Here is a 19,552-nt window from a genome sequence, read left to right as displayed (position 1 = left end):
CTTGTCGCAGACGCGAAGGTAGATAGACGTACGAAATCACGCATACGGTGACGAGATCTTACCAATTGAAAAAGTCATTTTCGAGAACCAAGTTTCATGGTTTTTTTTTTTTTAAAAAAAAAAAAGAAAGAAAAGTGAATTGTTCCCCTTGTCCAAGTTCCGGAAAATTTGGACGAAGTTGTTATAATTACCTCCCATGTAAATTCATTTATTTAACTGTTACCTTCAAAGACTCGACTGTAAGGCATTGATATTGGCATTATATCTAAATATCTGTCCATAAGCCACCCTCCCCCCTCCTATGGTCAACTTGAAGCTTTCGCTGGAGTGATGATATATTACCATTTCTCTTCTTACCTCATCTCACTACCCCCTCTCATCTGTCTTGAAAATATGGTACACCCCACTAAACATCAACTACCTAGGTAGGTAGCTAACCGTCAGTAATCCGTACGCCCGCCTGCCTCGGGATTCCTTGGTAGCTGGACCTAGGTTTTAGACCACCGAGTATGATCATGCGACTTGAATTCCACTCCGACGGATACCATGGTTCACAACTCCACTAGCCTTGGTTCCTTTCGGCCTTGGACCTTCGAGGAGTAGGCCGTGCGAATAAATCACAATTCCTTCTTCTCGTTCTTCCCAACACTTATCTTGCCATCGACGTCCTTCCTGACCCTCTCTACTTCCTCTCTTAGTTCCTGCAGCGCCTCATCAATATCCTTAGCGGGGTCCGCGCTTAGGCCCAAGATAGGACTAGCGGAACTATCTGCGCTGGCAGAGCGAGACGACGTCCTATCCCTGCCGGCACCGCGACCGCGAGTACGTTCTTCCTGCATCCGGCGGAGCTGGGACTTGGCCGGCGACGCGAAGAAGGCCAAGCTAACGCCCGTGGTGATTAGCGCGTAGAAATATACGCGGCTCCACGCGCGGAGTGAGTCGTCGAGACGGAGGAGGATGAAGGGCGTTACTGCAAACGAGAAAGTTGTTTGCGTCGCTATCCATGAAGCTATATCGTAGTATTTTTTGGTGGGGAGCGGCTTCTGAGTGACTGGATCGAGGAAGAAGGGTCGCACATAGCGGCGGTAATCTGTAAGGGGCCTTGTGGTCAGATTTGCCAGGGGTGGAGAGTGGGACGAGGGAGATGGAGAAAAAAGGTAAAAAACAAGGAAAATTTGAACATACTTTTTGCGGCTGTCTGGATAAAGGCGGCAAAGACGAAAGACAGGTAATACCCCGGGTAGAAGCCGTGCCAGAAGGCGCTGGTCACGAAGGTGGCCATGCTGGCGCGGAAGCCCGGTTTCCTATTCCGTGGCGTTACGCGTAGATAGACGTAGTAGCGTAGCCACTTGTTGGTGTTCATATTCCAGTTCTCCAGATAGGCGCGGCTGTTCTGCGCCAACTCCACGCCCCAGGGGTTGATATTCTGTACCCGGTTCCACGCAACTTTACCTGTTACAGGGTCTACGCCATTATAGCCCAGACCTGAGAGTATGCACGAACCTTCTGCTAGACACCATACACCGTAGTACTTGCACCGCGTCGTGAATCCCACCATGTGCATAATAAAGACACGGCGTAGGAAGCCCGCTGAAGGAGAGCGGTCGACGAGGAGGGCACTGGGACTGTACCACTCGGTTAGATTCAAGAAGAGCCAGATCCACCCGAGACCGCTCGCCATTTTTAACATTGCGGGTGTGCCACTCCTCGGAATCTTGCGCTTTTTCCTAGTAGGTGGCTTCTTAGCAGAGTCGATAGTAGCAGGGACGTCGAACATAGAACAGTCAATCCAGCCGCGGTATTCGTTGTAATCGAAGGCAGGGCCTGTGAGGAGGCCCGGGAAGAATAGCACATATCCGGCATAGTCGAGAAGACCGGGTAGCTTGATTATTCTTCTACTCTTCTGGAAGTCGCTGAGCTGATCCTCGGGTAGGGTACCGTCTGCCACGTTCCAAGCAAAGGCGGAGAGCTTCATAACGAGCACCATTTGCGCACCAGTGATATCGACAGCAGCTGCATTATTGTCAAACTGGCGACTGAGCTGATTCACAGCCATGTGGCCCATGAGGAATACGAAGGCGATCCATGGCATGTACGCGGATGTTCGTAAGTAGTGGGCAAGGGCATAAGTGACGGCGGATGAGATGAAGAGGGTTCGAACACCAGCCCATAGCGAGAATAAGCCGATAAGATAGAATAGGCCTCCGCTATTTAATAAATAAGCAACTGATCTCTTGAATATTCCATGTCGCAACGCAGCGCACACTCGGGGATGTTTTCGTACCCTATGTTAAATAGATTCTTATATTCGGGGCGAGCATCTGGCACGCGTTTCAAGAGGCCGGCAAGCGGGTAAGAAAGGAGAAGAGAGAAGATGAGCTTGACTGTAGATTTGGCGATCTTAGCGACTTTATTCATAATAGAGAGAAGAATTCGAGTTATATATGACCTACGCTCGTCGGTAGAGGCTCCCACCACCCCAGACAACCACTCGAACGCTACAAACGATCAGCGCAATGAATCCTATGAGAATAGTTGGTTATAGTTGGCCGTACGTATATTAATATAAGGAAGCATCCTGTATCTGAGCGACCGGTCTATCTCGATAATCGATCATAACTCTTGGAGGTTCGAGCAAGGGAATTCTTGTCGCGAAGAGATACACTTCTATTTTTTTTTTTTTTTCTCTTCTTCTGGACTGGGCCCCATATAGGTTGCAGCTTTGCAGGTTGCAGGTTGCAAGGTTGCAGGTTTGGAAGCTTTGCTACTATGTATTAGGTACTTTTAGCTAGGGCAGCACGGTGATGTCACCCGCCAAAAATCTACATGAGTGGGTCTCCCTCGGCCATGTGCCAGTTGGCGTTTGGCGTATTGCATGTGCAGCATGTGCTAACTTCACTGGTTGTCGTACGTAGTAGGTAGTTGTCATTTCGATTTTGCTACGCCAATCTTTCTCAACGTGATATAATTTGCAAAATGATGCTTCACTTGCGTATGATTTATTTTCATTTTTTCAACTTCCTTTAAAATATTATTTGAACTTTAATATGATGTTGTTCTGAGGGTAGAATGCCAAGACTGCGCAATTAATATTCGTTGGGGACAGCATGCATGATTATACGGCCGAATGAACTCTTGTTCATAAGTGTATTTCGTAGCTACCTCGGTACAGGTACCTACTTGTACCTAGGTAGCTAATTACCTTAGGTAGGTAATGGCGATGTCGTTATAATGTTTCCCTTGACTTACATATAAACATAGCCAAGATAAGGACGTAGGTCCGGGCCATTGTGTTTTATTTTTTTTAACTCATCCCCAAACATAAGCCAGGCCCGTTCCTTCAACTCCTACCTGCAAGCCATACTCCCCCCTTTAAGTTCTCAGCAATACTCTCTCTGAGCCACCCCTCTCCGCTCCAACTAAGTTCCTTCTTTTCGTTGCTACTATCCTTCGAGTTATCTTCCTTGGCCCTCTCTTCTGCTTGTGTTTTCCTAGCTCTCCACTCAAACCATTCAAATAGCCCCTTTAAGCCGAGTAGGTCGTCTCTGTTTCCGCTAGCAACCACGTTTTCTAATCCCAGGCGGGCGTCGACCGCCGTGGCGGCGCTATTGCTTACATCGGGACCTCCCACGCCGCGGTCAAGGACGATGCCACGTTCTGCATGCGTGAGTTTCCGCAATCTTGGTACCGTTTCAAACAACCACTCGAGTGGTTGAGATGCTGCGTCTGCGGATAGAGGGCCGCCGAGTCCGCCTTGACGCCCGAGAGCAAGCATAGTTGTCGCAAACGGACTGTCACTAACAGGCCGTCTACGGAGGTGCAGTGCCTGCGAGCGTTTAAACGCTTCGGCGTACTCTGGGTGAGTCTCGAAGTTTAACTCCAGATTCCAGAAGTCGGGCGATATGGTCCGAACCGTTTGCACATCGCTGAGTGGAGGTAATAAGCACGGCGTCGTACGCACTTCTTCCTCTGTTGAGTTTTTTAGGCGGATGGCAATTGGAACACAGACAGGCGCATTAGTCGAGGCGTCCTTTGTAACAAGGCACCTGGGGTCGGTCGCTAATACCCAAAAATGTCGAAACGCTTGTAAGTGGCTCTTGTTGTCTTGCACTGAATCCGGGAAGACAGGATAGAAGGCAACGAGCAGCGAGGCGATGGCTTGGTTGGACGTGTTAAAAGTCTGCGTTCCGCAGCCAAGTGACAGTGCACCCATAGCCATATGCGTTGCCATGTGTGAGCCGTAAGTCGTGTCTGGATCGTTACGACTATGGAGCGACCGTAGATAGCGGAGAACTTCCAGGTCACATGTGCCCGCCATCACAGTTGCACACGAGAGCGAAAGTATGTCGAGACACATGCATGCCGTTACATGTACAATCCTCTCATCGAAGCTAGCTCTTGGATTGGGATGACGACATTGGCTATAATATCGGCGAATATAGGATAGTAAAAGGTCCCGTACCTTCAAATTTCCTGACCCAGCGAACCGTAGCGCTATGGAGAAGCAGAGGCCAGCTAAAATAGTGAGGAATGGTAGGTGTGTCGAGTTAAGTGGTCCACGGGACGGGTGGTCTGGAGGGTATTGAGGTGGTTGTAATCTGGAATGGTATTGTCGTGGAAGATTCTTACGGACCCAGTCTTGTGTTGGTTCGATCTCCGACCATAAGATAAGGTGTTTAGCAACAGTGCGCAGTAATAGAATGTCAGGGCGGATATAGTCAAATTGTAAAGATGAGTCGGGGACGTCGATTTTCCTGGCTACTATATGATCTTCTGACTTCATATATATGAGCGCGATCGCTACAACAGCAGCGGCAGTGGACCTGTCCAGGATATGAACGTGTTCAGCCTTCTTAGTAGCCGAAGCTAGAGTAAGTAGCTTCTCGGTGATGCGCATGTCGTGGAGACCCTTCAAATCAGTCCCCTTTCCAAGATTAATGAACCCGAGTGCGAATCCTGCAGCTAACCGGTAACATTCAGTACGCAATGGTTCTTCGTCATCTTCGGTTTCTATGTGTTCAATTTCGGACATCATGATCTCGCTCATCCGTCGATGTTGACTGTTGCAATAGAGTAAGCCGATTCCCATGATTCCCGTTGTTTGCGTTAGGGGAGATAGATTCAACTCAGCAGCCCCGCGAGGGAGCATTCTCGTGACATGAACGGACAATAGACGGGTAATAAGGGAGTCCATGGTTCCAATATAAGATGCGGCCAAGCCCAAGAGCAACCCTATAGACGTCATGGTATGCTTTGGCGTTAGATATTTGAAAGCAACCCATTTAGCCACGCCTTTAAGGTGTCCATTAAGACCCAATGCCAAGAGAAACCCAGCATGCCTATTACTTAGATCATTGCCGGGTTTGTTATAAAGAATCCATGATGTATCTATCCCCTTTGCCTGACGAGAGATAGATAGTCCCCCAGCAACGCCGGAATGGAAAAAAGCCCACGCAATCCTCTCTTCGGTAAAAAGCGACTTGTCGACTCCCACCGTCACGTTATTCGGCAGAACCGTACAATTCAGGACAAAGCCATTGATGTGGAATTTCTGAGTCAAGAGAGGGAACCGAAGCCCATAATTCATTAGACCACGACCAGCTGGAATTGACAAGGTATTATTGGCAAGCCTTGTCACCATGTCCTTCTGCTGCTCGAGGTAGTAAGCTTCTGTCCATGCCGGTAGTGGATCTAGACGCATGACTCTTGGTTTTGTCGTGTTTAGCATCGACTTGGTTTCGTCAAGACGACGATCATCCTTGAAGATGGCACGTATCACCGCCTGTTTATCACTCTCTGCGATATCATCTGACGGGGCATCACTAAACTCCATAATATTTTGGCAGAGCGAATTGAAATCCCAAGAAGCGATGTGAGTCGGTGCCTAAATGATGTCAATATGGTACATTGTGGCGATCTATCAGGAAGACTCACAAGAACGCCAGTTGAACGAATGTGGTGAATATTCGACTGTGTCAACACTGACCCGATGTCACCTCTGTTAATAAGATCTAGCATCCCCTTAGACCACTTGGACGGGGGAGCTGGTTGGCATTGAGCAATCGCATCTTGGAGAGGTACAAGAACATGCTCCGGCAATGTTTCTAGAATTATTGGCGTGATACCACTTTGGTACATAGCTTCGACGAAGTCCGCTGGCGATCTCCTTCGGAGAGAGAGGGTCTTGAAAAGGTCTTCGAACATTTTCGTACGCGGAATTATCGAATAAACCATAGTTGATCTTATTGGTGGTACATGCACTGACGGGCTCGGTTGCGGTGACAGGTTCGTTCGGATCCAGTCGAAAACATTCCAATAAGCTGGTTCTGGGGGCCTTACCGATACAGATATATTCATCGCCCCTGGCTGTTGCTCAGGCCAGTCTAAGGGCATTTCCAGCTCATAGGCATTTATCCATTCAAACCACTTCAAGCAACGAACGACTTGTAGCAACACTGCCCGCAAGTTAATTGAGCCCGGTGATAGTATATGGTGAGATGCAATGTCAAGCTTCTGCTCCTCCAGCAAAAGATGAAGTGCAAGAAATATGTCTTGGGCGTACCGTGTCCTACTTAGGTAGTCATGGCCAGGAGAGGTCGGAAGATATCCGTCTGGACCGCAAGCAGCATCTCCATTAACAGAGGATAAATATGCCAAAGCGTACTTTGTATGTGTAGACAGAAAATCTGTTTTATCCGGCTCAGAGGTACCTTGAAACATGGGTAAGGGAGAATCGTCTTCTTCCATTATCCACTGCCACGCTTTATTCTCAACCCAGGAAGGATGTGTTAACGATCCTGGCGTTTCGTACCTATTCATCGCGTTCCAATCACCGAGATCAATTTGCGCTCCGCTACTTGACCGTAAATAGCCTCTGGATCTCCTTTTGGGTGTGTTATCAGCTGGTAACGTAGCTTCATCGACGTCCAAGGCAAGAAATATGGAGAAAATCTGAATGACAATAGCCGACCATTCGATATCAACAACCTCGGCGTCTTGTTGTCGAAGCCATGCAATAATTTCCCACCAATTTGAAATCAGTCTTTCGCCAGAAGAAGTTGGAAGAGCTGTTCGTAGGGCTTTCAGTACTTTCAAAACTCGCGGAGAAGTTGGTTGGAGCTGAATACGTATTTGGTGATGCTGCTGGGTATCTTCGTCTAGAATGTCTACAACACCGCGTAGTTTGGGGTGCCGCAGGCCAGCAATTTCCCCAATCGCAGGAGTTACAGCCCTATTAATGCCCACGTCCCGGCTGACGAGGCTGCCGTGGTAATCAAGACTGCGCAGATTTGCAAGTGATAGCTTCAATGGAAGGACCACAGAAGTCATTTGCGTCCACGGCGCCTGAATACTGAGTTCGCGCTGGCCTTCGGTGGATTGGGATAATACAAGAATCATAGAAAGCTCGCCATCGACGATTTTGCACGAGTCTATGACATTTTGTGCTTTCCTGAGTTGGTTGAAAGTCACAACCATTTTGTCGGGGCCCGGGGAGGAAGCGGAAGCGGAATTAGAACTTCCTGATTGTAGGTGAAGTGTTAACAATTGTAGACGCTTCTCCATTGGGTCTTGAATCCCGACTAGCACCTGTTGGTGGTTCTGTCCATCATCTGCAGATTCCGGACCAACAAGACAGAAGACTTTGCACTGTGTTCTGGCTGGTTGCTTCGAGAGCGAGTACCGAATATTGCTATTGTCGATAGGAATACTGTGGATCTTTGTAAATAAAACCTCCTGAGTAAGACCATCAAATTCGTGGTCATCTATACCCATGGTATGGAAGCCTTCGAAATCTCCACCTGCTCGTAGCTCTTCTAATAAACTATCGACCGGTGCTTCTAGGAGAGTATTTACTCCATGGTTAGCGGTCCCCGTAAAGCTCGGGCCGGAGAACACGCCACTAGTTCGGCCTCGATGGCTACCATGCGAAGTATCCCTCCTCGTACTGGGGTGGTTGGAGATCTGAGCCTGCTCAGAAAATGCCGTCCTATCCTGCGAAGCAGAGAGGTCGGCTCTGGCAAGCATCGAGCTTACACGACGTGATGTGCGACGTGTCACACCGGACTCTTTCTCTATGCCTAGTGAGGACTCGAGGTTCTGTAAAGTCTTATCGCTCTTCTCAATCCTCTCGCTCTTACGCGATCGTTTCCCGGGCAGAGGGGCACCGAAACTCTCCCTAAAGGTTGGGTGCAACGGCGTCGTGGCGCCGCTAGGTAAGCCGGGTTGCATTGAGCTGCGCCGTCGGTCTGTTTTCGTTTTTGTGGGCTTTCGCCCGTTAACAAAGGGGTCCTCATTAGAGATATAAGTGAGCCTCCAAACAGTGTACATGCAGGTCTCTCTATTGACGGTTACTGCAAGGATCAGTTTCCCCTTGCCTTTCTTATAGGTTTGGTGGTGGGGTATTTCTTCGACGTGAACTATCTCCTCTGCCCTATCTAGAAAATTGGGAGACTTTTCTGAGCTTGGTCGGCTTTTACGCTTAACAGATTTATCTCTCTGCGTGACAACCAATCCAAGTTCCAGTAAGGGATCAGTGAGAGCGACTAAACGCGGCCATTGGGAATCCTTTTTTGCTTCCGGGATATCCCATAGGTTGTCAAGGTTGGCGTTCAGTCTAAGAGGAAGTGTTTTCGGTTTTCCAAGACTTTCGGTAGTGAAAGTACTCAGCTGAGACGGCCTTGTAGACGCTGGAGAGAGTTGGTTCGAAATAAAAGAATTATGGGGGACCCGAGGAAATTTCAGGCTCGCAGCCAGGTTAGTATCAGTTCGCTGACGCCGTTGGATTATGACACCTTGGGGGGCGGCGCAGGCAGATTCGACCTCAAAAGGCATATGAACTACGTGACTGGTACCATCAAGAAAATAGACGTGAGCTTGGGTCTTAAGAAAAACAACCAAGGCTTTCGATAACGCTCTTTCATTTTTGTTGGTGTTGGTCTCTGACTGAAAACGAACCCGCTTCTCCCCAGGTTTTTCGTTTGGAGCATCTTCCGAAATTTCGGAATTTGGAAAATACGTTAGTAAGGCCTGGATGATAGGCTCGTTCTCCAATTTGAAGCCAAAACACTTGCGAAAAATGCAACCTCTCGACCATACAACAGCATCTTTGGTAACTAGAAGCTCATCCTCCCCTTCTTCGTTGCTGTTATGATTAACGGTGATGCTCCAGTCATAAGAGGAAGAAGGTGGATTTTCCGGTAGGAGTTGTTCCTGTATGGCGTATTGAAGTGCTGTAGGCTCGTGCAGCCCGAGAGATGTCACCGAAGCCATATTATATATGTATTAAATCCATTGAAGGCAGTTAAACTGTCTTGGTCTTCCTCGTTAAGAAGCCAAGCAGAGGGGCGATAGGGTATTTCAAGCCCATTCCCTGTCGGTCGAGTTTTTTTTTATTTTTATTTTTTTATTTTTTTATAAGTCGTAGGAATTTGATGAGAAGCGCTTTCTTCGGAATTAATTTGAGGTATCTATAAGAATCTGAGACGGCGCGGTACGAAGAAGTACACGCGACAAAGGTATGTACCAGGTAAGGTACCTAATACCTATATCGGTACTTTGCACTGTAATGGGAGATTTGGGGCTGAATTTTTGGAGGGGTTAAGGGAGAGATAGTGATTGGCTAGGAAAATTTAGTGGATCTATTAGGCACTAACGGTGAAAGCTTGGAAGTCGGAAGCTTACCTAAACTCATAGTAACCTAGGTACCAACCTATCGGCTATCGTCGACTCAGGTAGGTATTGTAATTCGTACCTTACATCCACCCAAGGTAGCTTCTTTATCCAGGACCGGGCCAAGCTTTACCTATACCTAGTAAATTTCAACTTATACCTCCAGGCAAATAACGGTCAAGCAATCGCGAATCTGTAGCTTTGGATAGGTTCATGCGTAACCTTTAAGCTTCAAAAGCTTGTACTTTTATTTGTAACTTATCTTATTTTGTCTCATATAGTCATATAGTCGGCTGACAGACTTGGCCCCTGATGTCACCTTCTTGGATTGGTCGCCTGCCATGACAGAAGCACAGCCCAGCTTGGGCGACAACGACACCAACACCGACGCCAACAGTAACGACGCCAACAGCATTAGTGACCACGACAGCGCTATACCGAAGACCGGTGTTGATGAATCGGAACATGATAATATTTCTGAGCACCCCGAAGCGCATCATTCTAAAGAAAACGGAGACGCAACAATAGACACAAAGGATACCAGCGAAGACGATAGTGAGGCTAACATCGATGGAGATGATGGAGCCGAAGTTGAAGAAGATGGTGAAGACAATGATGACGGAGGTGAGTATGAAGATGAAGATGATGACGGGGACGAGGACGAGGACGGGGACGGGGACGAGGACGAGGATGAAGATGAAGATGAAGATGAAGAACCGAAATTAAAATATGCCCGCTTGACGCAGCACATGGGCGCCGTCTATAAGAATGGCGACGCTACTAGCACATTTCTCGTCGCGGGAGACAAGATGATAGTCGGAACACACAATGGAAATGTCGTAAGTAGATACTACAAAAACTATTCTTCTATCGGTTTACAGAATACTGAAGCGCGTAAATAGCATGTTATCCAACTACCAGATTTCCAATCTCTGCTTGTCTACCAAGCTCATACCGCCTCCGTTACGAGCATTTCAATATCTCCATACCCACCACCCTCTATCCCGCCGACCCTTAAACCCGAGGCTATTAATAGGGTCGTGTCGCAAGCCCTCAACCGACCTTCCTCTAACCATTCAGACTCGCCACCGGGCAGCCGACGGAGATCGCGCGAGTTGCCGCAGGTTCCTAATATCCCCTCAAACAACATATTCATCGCAACCTCTTCCATGGATGGGAATGTGCGTGTCCAGCCCCTCATCGAGCTTCGAGACGTGCAGCTGAGGAATTTTGCGCGACCAGTTCAGGCCGTGGCTTTGTCACCAGATTTCAGGAATGATAGGACATACTTGTCTGGTGGCCTTGCTGGTAACCTAGTCCTTACAGTTGGTGCGCCTCAAGGGCGAAGTACATCTTCGACTACGGGAACGGCTGCTGCTGCCGCGTCCGGTTGGCTGGGAAGTATTGGAATAGGTGCGAACACTGGGAAGGACTCTGTCCTCCATTCGGGGGAGGGGACTATCAGCACGATCAAATGGTCTTTATCGGGAAGATATGTTGCCTGGCTAAACGAGCATGGTATCAAGATTATGCGAACAAAGTTGCATCTGGATACTGCAGACGCAGAAGATGCTTGGAAGCGAATAGGGCATATCGACAGGCCGCAAACTGACGAATGGGAAGAAATGGCAGGCGTATGGAAAGGTAGGGCAGAATGGATCGACGACCAGGCAGTTACAAGCGACGAGGTAGACAAGGAAGGCGATCTGCCAGGCGCTTTATCACCCGCCGCCGCGAAACTAAGCCAGCAGGCGCAAAGGCATGAAAAGAGCATCGAACGGCTACTGGTTGGATGGGGTGGCACGATATGGATAATTCACGTTCATCCAGGAGGTGTCGGTGTGGGAAAGAATGCGGGGGAGAGGTCTATTGGTAGAGCTGAGATTGTGAAGATGTACGTATGTCCATTCGAGTCTCTACAATGTTTTGCTAACGTCTCCAGTCTTCGTATGGATTGCATCATATCCGGTATTTCATTATATACCCAAACTCTTCTTTTAGTTCTTGCATACTGCAAACCGGAGGACGAAGAACAGGAACCTGTCAACCCAACAAGCAAAAGTGAACCATCTGGCGGGATAAGACGCCGTCACAATGCTCAACCACCCGAATTGAGATTGATCGACCTCACCTCCCAAGCTGAGGTTGACAAGGATAGTCTCACTGTAAGTCGGTTTGAGGGACTTTCTTCCAATGATTATCATCTAGGCATATTACCCGCAAGTAGAGCCGCTTCTGTTGTAGCTTCTCGGGGGGCCCTAGAGGCCTTGGCTGGTTTTGGTACCGATATGTGGAATGCTGCTATCAATCCGAAGTCGCTTTTTAGCTCCGGTGCAAGCATCATAAGTCGAGACAGCAACGATGCCGCGTCGAGTCCTAGGGGTGGTAATACTGGGGGGAGTGTACGAGCCAGTCTAAAACCAACGTCCCGGACAGTCCATCCTAATCTCATCAAACCCGGGGCTAAGATATTCATTCATAGCCCGTATGACTGCATTCTTGGTACAAAAAGAGATCTTGGTGATCACTTGGAATGGCTTATAGAACACCAAAGTTACCAGGATGCGTGGGAGTTATTGAATGACCACCCTGAGATCATGAACGGCTCCACTGAAAGGCCGCCGGAGCTTGCCCCATCAAGTCCCGAACGAAGGCCATCAACGACGGACGATTTTTACGAAGACACTTCGTCTCTAATAGACGACCATATTAGATTTATGAATACCTCTGCGGAGAAAGAAAAACGCAAAATTGGCGAGCTTTGGCTCCAGGAGTTGGTAGAAAACGGAGATTGGGCTGGTGCTGCTCGAGTTGCAGCAAGAGTGATAAATACACCTCACCAATGGGAAAACTGGATATATACTTTCGCCGGGGCGAATAGATTTGACGACATTGTCGATTATGTGCCATCGGAACCAATGCGGCCACCCATCCCAGGGACAGTATACGAGGTTATGTTGGGACACTACATTCAAACTGATAGACCCCGGTTCAAGGAATTACTTGACCGTTGGGGGACAGAGCTCTTCAACGTCAATGAGGTTACCATTGCACTAGAAAACCAGCTCAAATTCCGGGATGTAAGAGAAGACAGCGTCGAAGGTGGGGAGAAAGGACGTGACTGGCGAATTGTAACGGAAAGTTTAGCCAGACTTTACGAAGTTGATGGGAGGTACCGGGAAGCTCTCAAGGACTATATTAAGCTTCAAGATGCAGATTCTGCAATGCGCCTAATAAAAGATAATCACCTTGCAGAAGCCGTCATCGATGACGTCCCTAGCTTTATCGCGCTTAGAGTCCCAGAAGCGGAACTAAGCCGAATGAGCATCCCGGAGCTTGAAGAAGCTACGTCGGAAGCTATCGCCTTACTTGTCGATGAGGCAGCTCGAGGCCTCATCAAACCGGAGGTTGTAGTCGAGCAATTAGAGGCAAGGGATCTGAATCTTTACCTCTATTTTTATTTCCGCGGTTTATGGCAGGAATACCGAGAACGGCCCGTCGACGAAAGTGTGTCTTTGGTCGATAATTTTGCTGATTTAGCCGTCCACATTTTCGTGGCTTTTGACCGTACGCTTTTGATAGATTTCTTAAAGGTTTCTACCTCGTACAAGTTTGAGAAGGCTGTTGAGGAATGCGAACAGGCGAATTTTATACCCGAACTCGTTTATCTATATTCCAAGACTGGAGAGATGAAGCGAGCACTATATCTCATAATCGACCGACTGGGCGATGTATCACAAGCTATTAGTTTTGCAAAAGAGCAGGATGACCCGGATCTCTGGGAGGATCTTCTCGACTACAGCATGGACAAGCCACGTTTCATCCGCGCGTTGCTTGAGGAGGTTGGCACGGCTATTGATCCGATTACCCTTGTTCGACGTATTCCCGAGGGACTTGAGATCCCCGGTCTTCGGGAGGGTTTGAAACATATCATGAAAGAACACGAAATTCAATATAGCATCTCGTCTGGCGTAGCGCGTGTCCTCAGATCTGAAGTAGCTGCAGCCCAGAATCAACTCCGAAATGGCCAAAGAAAAGGCATCAAGTTCGAAGTATTGGCTCATGCGGAAGACCATATCGATATTGAAGTCAAAGACGTATCTGCCACGCCACGTACAGGTGGCACCGGGACCGGGACACCCAGCGAGACAGTAGATAATAACACATTGGCGGACAAGAATCCTACAGATAAGAAACAACAACAACCGGGACACGATCACAGGGAGTTGAAGCCAGGTCATTGCGCAAGGTGTCTCGAGCCATTCACTGAGTGGGAGTCGGAGACACTCGTGGGATTTGCATGTGGCCACATATATCATATTTCACACCTCCTGGAATACTTAAACCCAAACCAAGACGTCGATCCCAACGTAGTTGGGAACGGCGACCAAGACCGGACGAGGGGAGGTCGATTTGTGGGCAGCAAAGTTACGCATGCACGGTTATTAAGAGATCGCATTGAAGGCGGCTGCCCAGTGTGTAGGAATAAGAGACAGGTCGTCGAAGGCGGCCATGGCTCATAATAGATATCAACCATTGAGTACATTGTTTCATTCTATTACGGCTAAAGCAGCATAGTTGGGAGTTGGGAGCATATGACAGATAGGACAGATATCATTACGTAAGATTTTATACGAGATGGAGCCAAAGGTTGAGAGGGGTATTATGGTTGCCAAGATTATTCGATCTAGGATGATGGCGACAGCGCAAGTTACAAATGAGACCAGAGCCATTCAAGCGCGAGACTTACAAATGAGACCCAAATAGGTAGTTGGGCTCGCGTCGGCAGCGAGATCGCGAGAATTACATAATGAAAAAGCAATATAAGAGGTAGCGGTGCGATGCGGTATTTTAGCTATTGGATATATACACGCATGTCTCGGTATTAGATCAAGTATATAAATTCCCCCTAGATGAATCCGGTACGCTAAGGGAACGCCAACATCATCATGCTTCTTCCATTCATGAAATCCCAAGATGGTGGACCGCCTGAGATATAGCCATGTCCAGCTCGAGCAATATTTCGACCGAATCGCGCTCCCTAAGCAAAAGCGATTGTTTTCGGTAGCGACAATCTCAGACGATGAAAAGCTAAGCTACTTAGCTCTCCTTCATAAACACCACCTAGTGCGAATACCGTTTGAGAATTTAACGCAGCATTATTCATGGCATAGAACTGTCAATGTTCGGCCTCAGCACTTATTCAACAAGATTGTACCCCCGCCTAGTCGTCGTGGCGGTTATTGCATGGAGGTGAACTCCTTGTTGCACACCGTCCTTCTAAGCCTTGGGTTCCAAGTCTATATGGCCGGCGCCCGTATTTATAAAAAAGATATCGACAAGTATGGCGGCTTCTCGCATTGCGTGAATATTATCATCATTGGTAACGATCGGTACATGGTGGATGTCGGTTTCGGCGCCAACGGACCTACGGCTCCAGCACCCCTGCACCACGATGAGCCGCGCGTGCACATCGAAGGCACAGGTGCGCTGATGCGATTTGTGCACGAGCCCATCCCGCAACAAGTCGACCAGGGGCAGAAAGTGTGGATCTACCAGAACCAGATCAACAGCGACGCGGAGTGGGTGCCCATGTACTGCTTCGTGGACATCGAGTTCCTGCTCGAGGACATCCGCGGGCTGAACCTGATCCCGTGGAAGAGCCCGAGCTCATGGTTTACCCAGAAAGTCGTCCTCTTGCGGTTCACGACCGACGCCGAAGGAGATGCCGAGGCGCCCGCGTTTATGAGTGATAAAGCGGTTGCGGAGGGTAAGATCGACGGCGCGTTGATTCTGTTCCAGGATACGCTGAAATGGCGCCGTGAGGGGCAGACGGTGCAGATAGCGAAATTTGAGACGGAGGAGCAGAGGCTGGATGCTATAAAGAAGTACTTTGGTATTGAGTTCGACGAGGAGGATCGGGAAGCTATTCGTGGCACTACGACTGAACTCAGGGAAACTCCTTTCGCCATTTAGAGTCCAGCCGGGGGGACTTGCTGACAGTAACGACATCCCCCTTTATACATATATACATAGACGGCTTTTACAACGATGCACTGGCATATTCGAACTAATTTCGTGTCAGGTATAGAATAATCATGCAGATGTCGCTACTACTCCTAATCTATGATATTCTCTTCTCCAACTAACGAGCGCTATATTTCCATAACAGAACCAAATAGCTTATCTCAACATTGATACAGCTGCGTCTTACGATCACGGTTCAGCACGAAAGTATTATGGTGTTCGCTAACCGTCTCGTCAGGCTTCAACTTCTTCGGCACCAGGACCTCATGGTCAGTCAAGCAAGCAGTAGTCCCATCGCCGAGATTGTTCTGGGGCCTGTAACTCGGAATGTTCTCCAACCGCCAGCGCACCGAGTCATGAAATACGGCGTCGGCCGGTATGTCGCGTGTGCGACCCCTGTTCGGCCATATCCGTTCGTAGTAGAAACTGTCCTGACCTATCTCCCATCGCGCTAGGAACGGTAGCCACTCTGTCATCCAAGTGTTAGGATCATCTTGTTTGGCAGGCGGAAAGGGCGGACATACCGAGGAAATTCCAGAATAGTACGTCCATCAGACTTGAACCACCTAATATCCGCATTGTGTCGTGGGCGCCCGCATTGAAAGCCTGGTCCTCTTTAAAGTCCTCGAAGTTATGTTCGAATCCATTCAATCGCTTACTCCATTTAAGGGCATTCTTCGGCTCCCGCTTGCCAACTTCTTTGACTTCGTTTATCATCCTACCATGTATTAGTTCCTCTTGGAGGAGGCAAAGAGGAGGTTCTGCTTATTTAATAGGTAAAGTTATAGAGAAAAGAAGCTTACCAATGAAGTGCCACGTCGCTCATCTGGTATGGGTCTGCTCTATTGTCCTGCGATGCGCCCCGTGGCTTCGAGCCTGCGAAAGCTTCTTTGATAGCATCCCACCAGGATCGAGACTTATTTGCATCTGTTGGCTTTGGAGCAGGCCAGCCTCCGCCTATATCGCCGTGATTACCTGGGAACCTAGACATGAGTTAGCCATCCAAAGGCCTGTTCATGCGACCTAAGGAACCTTACCAAACTTCTTTAATATCCTCCTTATCCTTCTTATAATCTCGATGGTGGATATCCTGGGCGAGCAGAGCAGCCTTGAACTTGACTCTTCGTTCATCAAGAGCTACGGCGTGTCTGACATGATTCGCCGTTCCGAGAACGGAGACAGGAGGCGGCATCTTCCCGAATGGGCTCTCCAGGACTTGGACGCTACTCACGCAATCAAACAAACCAAGGAAGTAAACCTTCACACCTGTATAGACTTTATCTTTTTGGTCTGGGTGGGAAGCAACTTCTTCGCGTCGGCAAAAAGTGTTGGTGAAAGCAATTAGCTTGTTGCGGCTCATTTGGGCTTCATCAATGACGTGGTTTCCACTGCTAATGATATGACCATCAGAGCATAAGCCACTGGCTGCATTGGCAAGTAAAGGATCTGTCTCAGCATCGTCCTTTATGGCATTCGGGCCAGTGGCATCGGATGGATTACGCCGAAATGCTAGTTGGTCCGCGGGCGAACCGATTAAAGGGGCTGAACTGGATACATCCGGAATTTCGCCATCTAGTTTGATCTTCCCTTGCTCGTATTCTCGATATAGCTGGTAGACAAAGGGGACCATCTCCTCGTTTCCCTTCGAAAGGAGGCCTATGGTATTAATCATTCGCGCTAAGAAACGAGCCGTAAAGGCACCTCGCGAAAACCCGAACATGTATATCTTGTCGCCCTTGTCGTAATACCGCATGATGAAGCGATACCCAGCAATGACATGCGCGTCGAAGGTGGTTGCGAACCCCTGATCGAGAATGCTCGAGATCTTGCTCCGGAGGCCGCCTATAAAACCCTTGTCTATCGAACCTGACCCAATGTCATAGGTACCAATGCCAGCTTGGGAGTTGTTAGAAGAGTAAGAGAGGACACGTCTGAAATAGGAATACGAACTCTGGTAATAGTGGTACTGCTCCTCAGAATTCTTGTCTAGCTTATCGTAAATTTTGACAACGTTCGTGTCAGCAGTGCTGCCGCTAAATGTATTCCCAGTGCCATCAAAGCAAAGAACTAGTTTCTTTGGAGCCCTTTCCTCCTTGACCTCTTCCATAAATTGTGGCATCCTGCCAGAATCCTATCTGAGCGGGGTGGAGAGATTCTTCGATTTAATGAGCTGTAGCTAGGCACATCAAGTATTGACGAGACGAGAGTGAGAGAGTGGAGGCGATTAAGCGCTGTTAATCACAGGTAGATATGGATAATTGAGATCAAGAATCGGAGCATACCTTATATAGAGAGAGATTCGTAAGAGGTATCGAATGGAAATAATACAAATATGAGCTGAAGCTGAATTTCTTGTATCATCTATTATCTATCATAATGTCCTTTCAGCTCCGGCGACACCGTAGTCTAGCCTAACGCCCACCCCTCGCCTTAGTTCACGATGGCCATGCCCAATGACTGGTCGAAGTTTAGGCTATAACTATTAGAACAAAGCTTCTAGAAGCACCAGCACTGTTTTGTGGCTTACCTTTTACATGAAGCTAGATAGCCTAAAGCTTACGAGACGTACCACAGAAAAGGGGCTGGGCTATCTTGGACGTGTTGATTTAACTAGTTTGAAGCCACCTAATCGACGGTGTAAGCTATAAACGCCACGTAAGAATCTATTGATAAGTAGTACCTAACATATGTAGAGATCCTCTACAGCTGTCAGGTATGCTGAGTATGGTAATTCTCATTCAAACACCTATCTCATAGACTACTTAGCCTCGAAACCAGGCTGATAGTACACAGACGGCCGTTGCCCCCTTCCTTGTACTAGAATGACTTGCACTTGACCCGCAGGGGAGATACTAGCAATATGGACCTTGCAAGCTGAGCAAGTAATACGAGTATTTTCGAACCAGTGTCCCATGCACGGCAGACAAGCGAGGCACGGACAGACGGAACAGAGCAAAATTCCTACTACTCTATAGGCTCCCAGCTTTAGCACAAGATCAACATAAATTCACGGAGGGAGGCTATCACGTACATTTGCATCGTATCACCCTCCTTTGTGGCGATTGTTTTGGTCCGCCTTCTGCAAGCAGGGCAATCTATCCAGTGTGTATGTTCATCGAGTTGCTCCAGAGGTGTTACCATTGGATGGTCCCGCTCCTGGACGATTCGAGGCGGCCTATTCTTTCTTTCTGCCGTGTTTGGCGGCCTCGAGGGCCTGAGATATATATATTAGTGTAAACGCCTATAATACAAGTAGAAAGTGCCAGAGTTGGGAGGTTAGTACTCTTCAACAATCAGGCTGGAGATCGGCGCCGGAGCGCAAGCTTGTATTGCATCCTGTTTCTTTTCATTTGTTGTCAAGTCCGGCTGCGGTGCCGCCCTTAAAGGGGGAGGGACTTGAATTTGTGTGTCCATGACACCTTCAACTTGAGGTGGCTTTTCGGCCATTTTAGTAGGTATCTGTGTAAAGCCTTATGTCTTTGTATGAGAAATGCGGAAAATGGAAATGTTCACATTATTCGCAAGACGACGGCAAATTATGTTCATTGATTACCTTAAAGTCAAGTTGCGGGAGATGCAGATGCAGACAAGCCTACCTATATATGTGCTTATTTATATACAAGATACAGTATGTAGGTCTAGGTACCTAGGCAATCGTGTGGGAGAGCAGATGTTCTGGTCTTATCCCTACTCTCGCCAAAATTTACTGCGCCGCCCTGTATTCCAATTGTGTGACCACCTGTTTCAACGATCAACCTATGGGGAAAGTATTATACAACGTATGATACTGGAATGAGGTAGCACAAATCTCTCTTTTTGTAGTCTATTGGCTGCTTTGTAGCCCCCAAATTCCTCG

General features: G+C 48.2%; 6 protein-coding genes across 6 annotated transcripts; 2 read left to right on the top strand and 4 right to left on the bottom strand.

Annotated features, from left to right (window-relative positions):
- Window positions 1-100: 100 nt before the first annotated feature.
- On the bottom strand, window positions 101-2,762 carry F4812DRAFT_425863 (MBOAT-domain-containing protein). Its single transcript, XM_047933960.1, has 5 exons — window positions 2,556-2,762; window positions 2,454-2,498; window positions 2,285-2,384; window positions 1,186-2,207; window positions 101-1,090 (listed from the first exon to the last, which is right to left on the bottom strand). Exons 1-5 carry the CDS (start codon window positions 2,575-2,577, stop codon window positions 618-620), a joined length of 1,662 nt encoding a protein of 553 aa, XP_047790495.1. The 5' UTR covers window positions 2,578-2,762; the 3' UTR covers window positions 101-617.
- A 35-nt stretch (window positions 2,763-2,797) lies between these two features.
- On the bottom strand, window positions 2,798-9,501 carry F4812DRAFT_425862 (uncharacterized protein). Its single transcript, XM_047933959.1, has 3 exons — window positions 5,935-9,501; window positions 3,262-5,884; window positions 2,798-3,207 (listed from the first exon to the last, which is right to left on the bottom strand). Exons 1-2 carry the CDS (start codon window positions 9,268-9,270, stop codon window positions 3,341-3,343), a joined length of 5,880 nt encoding a protein of 1,959 aa, XP_047790494.1. The 5' UTR covers window positions 9,271-9,501; the 3' UTR covers window positions 2,798-3,207; window positions 3,262-3,340.
- Window positions 9,502-9,710: 209 nt separating this feature from the next.
- F4812DRAFT_357410 (uncharacterized protein) lies at window positions 9,711-14,206 on the top strand. The gene is made up of 3 exons (XM_047931799.1): window positions 9,711-10,508; window positions 10,572-11,563; window positions 11,612-14,206. The coding sequence occupies exons 1-3, from the start codon at window positions 10,011-10,013 to the stop codon at window positions 14,190-14,192; spliced, it is 4,071 nt and encodes a 1,356-aa protein (XP_047790493.1). The 5' UTR covers window positions 9,711-10,010; the 3' UTR covers window positions 14,193-14,206.
- A 213-nt stretch (window positions 14,207-14,419) lies between these two features.
- On the top strand, window positions 14,420-15,751 carry F4812DRAFT_357460 (cysteine proteinase). Its single transcript, XM_047931800.1, has one exon. It carries the CDS (start codon window positions 14,647-14,649, stop codon window positions 15,643-15,645), a length of 999 nt encoding a protein of 332 aa, XP_047790492.1. The 5' UTR covers window positions 14,420-14,646; the 3' UTR covers window positions 15,646-15,751.
- A 106-nt stretch (window positions 15,752-15,857) lies between these two features.
- Window positions 15,858-17,815, bottom strand: F4812DRAFT_450860 (uncharacterized protein; the record flags this gene model as incomplete). The annotated part of the gene is made up of 5 exons (XM_047936141.1): window positions 15,858-16,165; window positions 16,221-16,414; window positions 16,500-16,679; window positions 16,734-17,592; window positions 17,647-17,815. 5 exons carry the CDS (start codon window positions 17,813-17,815, stop codon window positions 15,858-15,860), a joined length of 1,710 nt encoding a protein of 569 aa, XP_047790491.1.
- Window positions 17,816-18,040: 225 nt separating this feature from the next.
- On the bottom strand, window positions 18,041-19,326 carry F4812DRAFT_425853 (uncharacterized protein). Its single transcript, XM_047933958.1, has 4 exons — window positions 18,980-19,326; window positions 18,728-18,910; window positions 18,224-18,665; window positions 18,041-18,169 (listed from the first exon to the last, which is right to left on the bottom strand). The coding sequence occupies exons 1-3, from the start codon at window positions 19,141-19,143 to the stop codon at window positions 18,455-18,457; spliced, it is 558 nt and encodes a 185-aa protein (XP_047790490.1). The 5' UTR covers window positions 19,144-19,326; the 3' UTR covers window positions 18,041-18,169; window positions 18,224-18,454.
- Between the last annotated feature and the right edge of the window lie 226 nt (window positions 19,327-19,552).

Source organism: Daldinia caldariorum (assembly GCF_022478825.1).
Source record: "Daldinia caldariorum strain CBS 122874 unplaced genomic scaffold F4812scaffold_7, whole genome shotgun sequence".
In the NCBI taxonomy this organism is placed as follows: Eukaryota; Fungi; Ascomycota; class Sordariomycetes; order Xylariales; family Hypoxylaceae; genus Daldinia; species Daldinia caldariorum.
The sequence above is the reverse complement of the archived record's forward strand: the minus strand, read 5'-3'. Positions and strand labels throughout refer to the sequence as shown.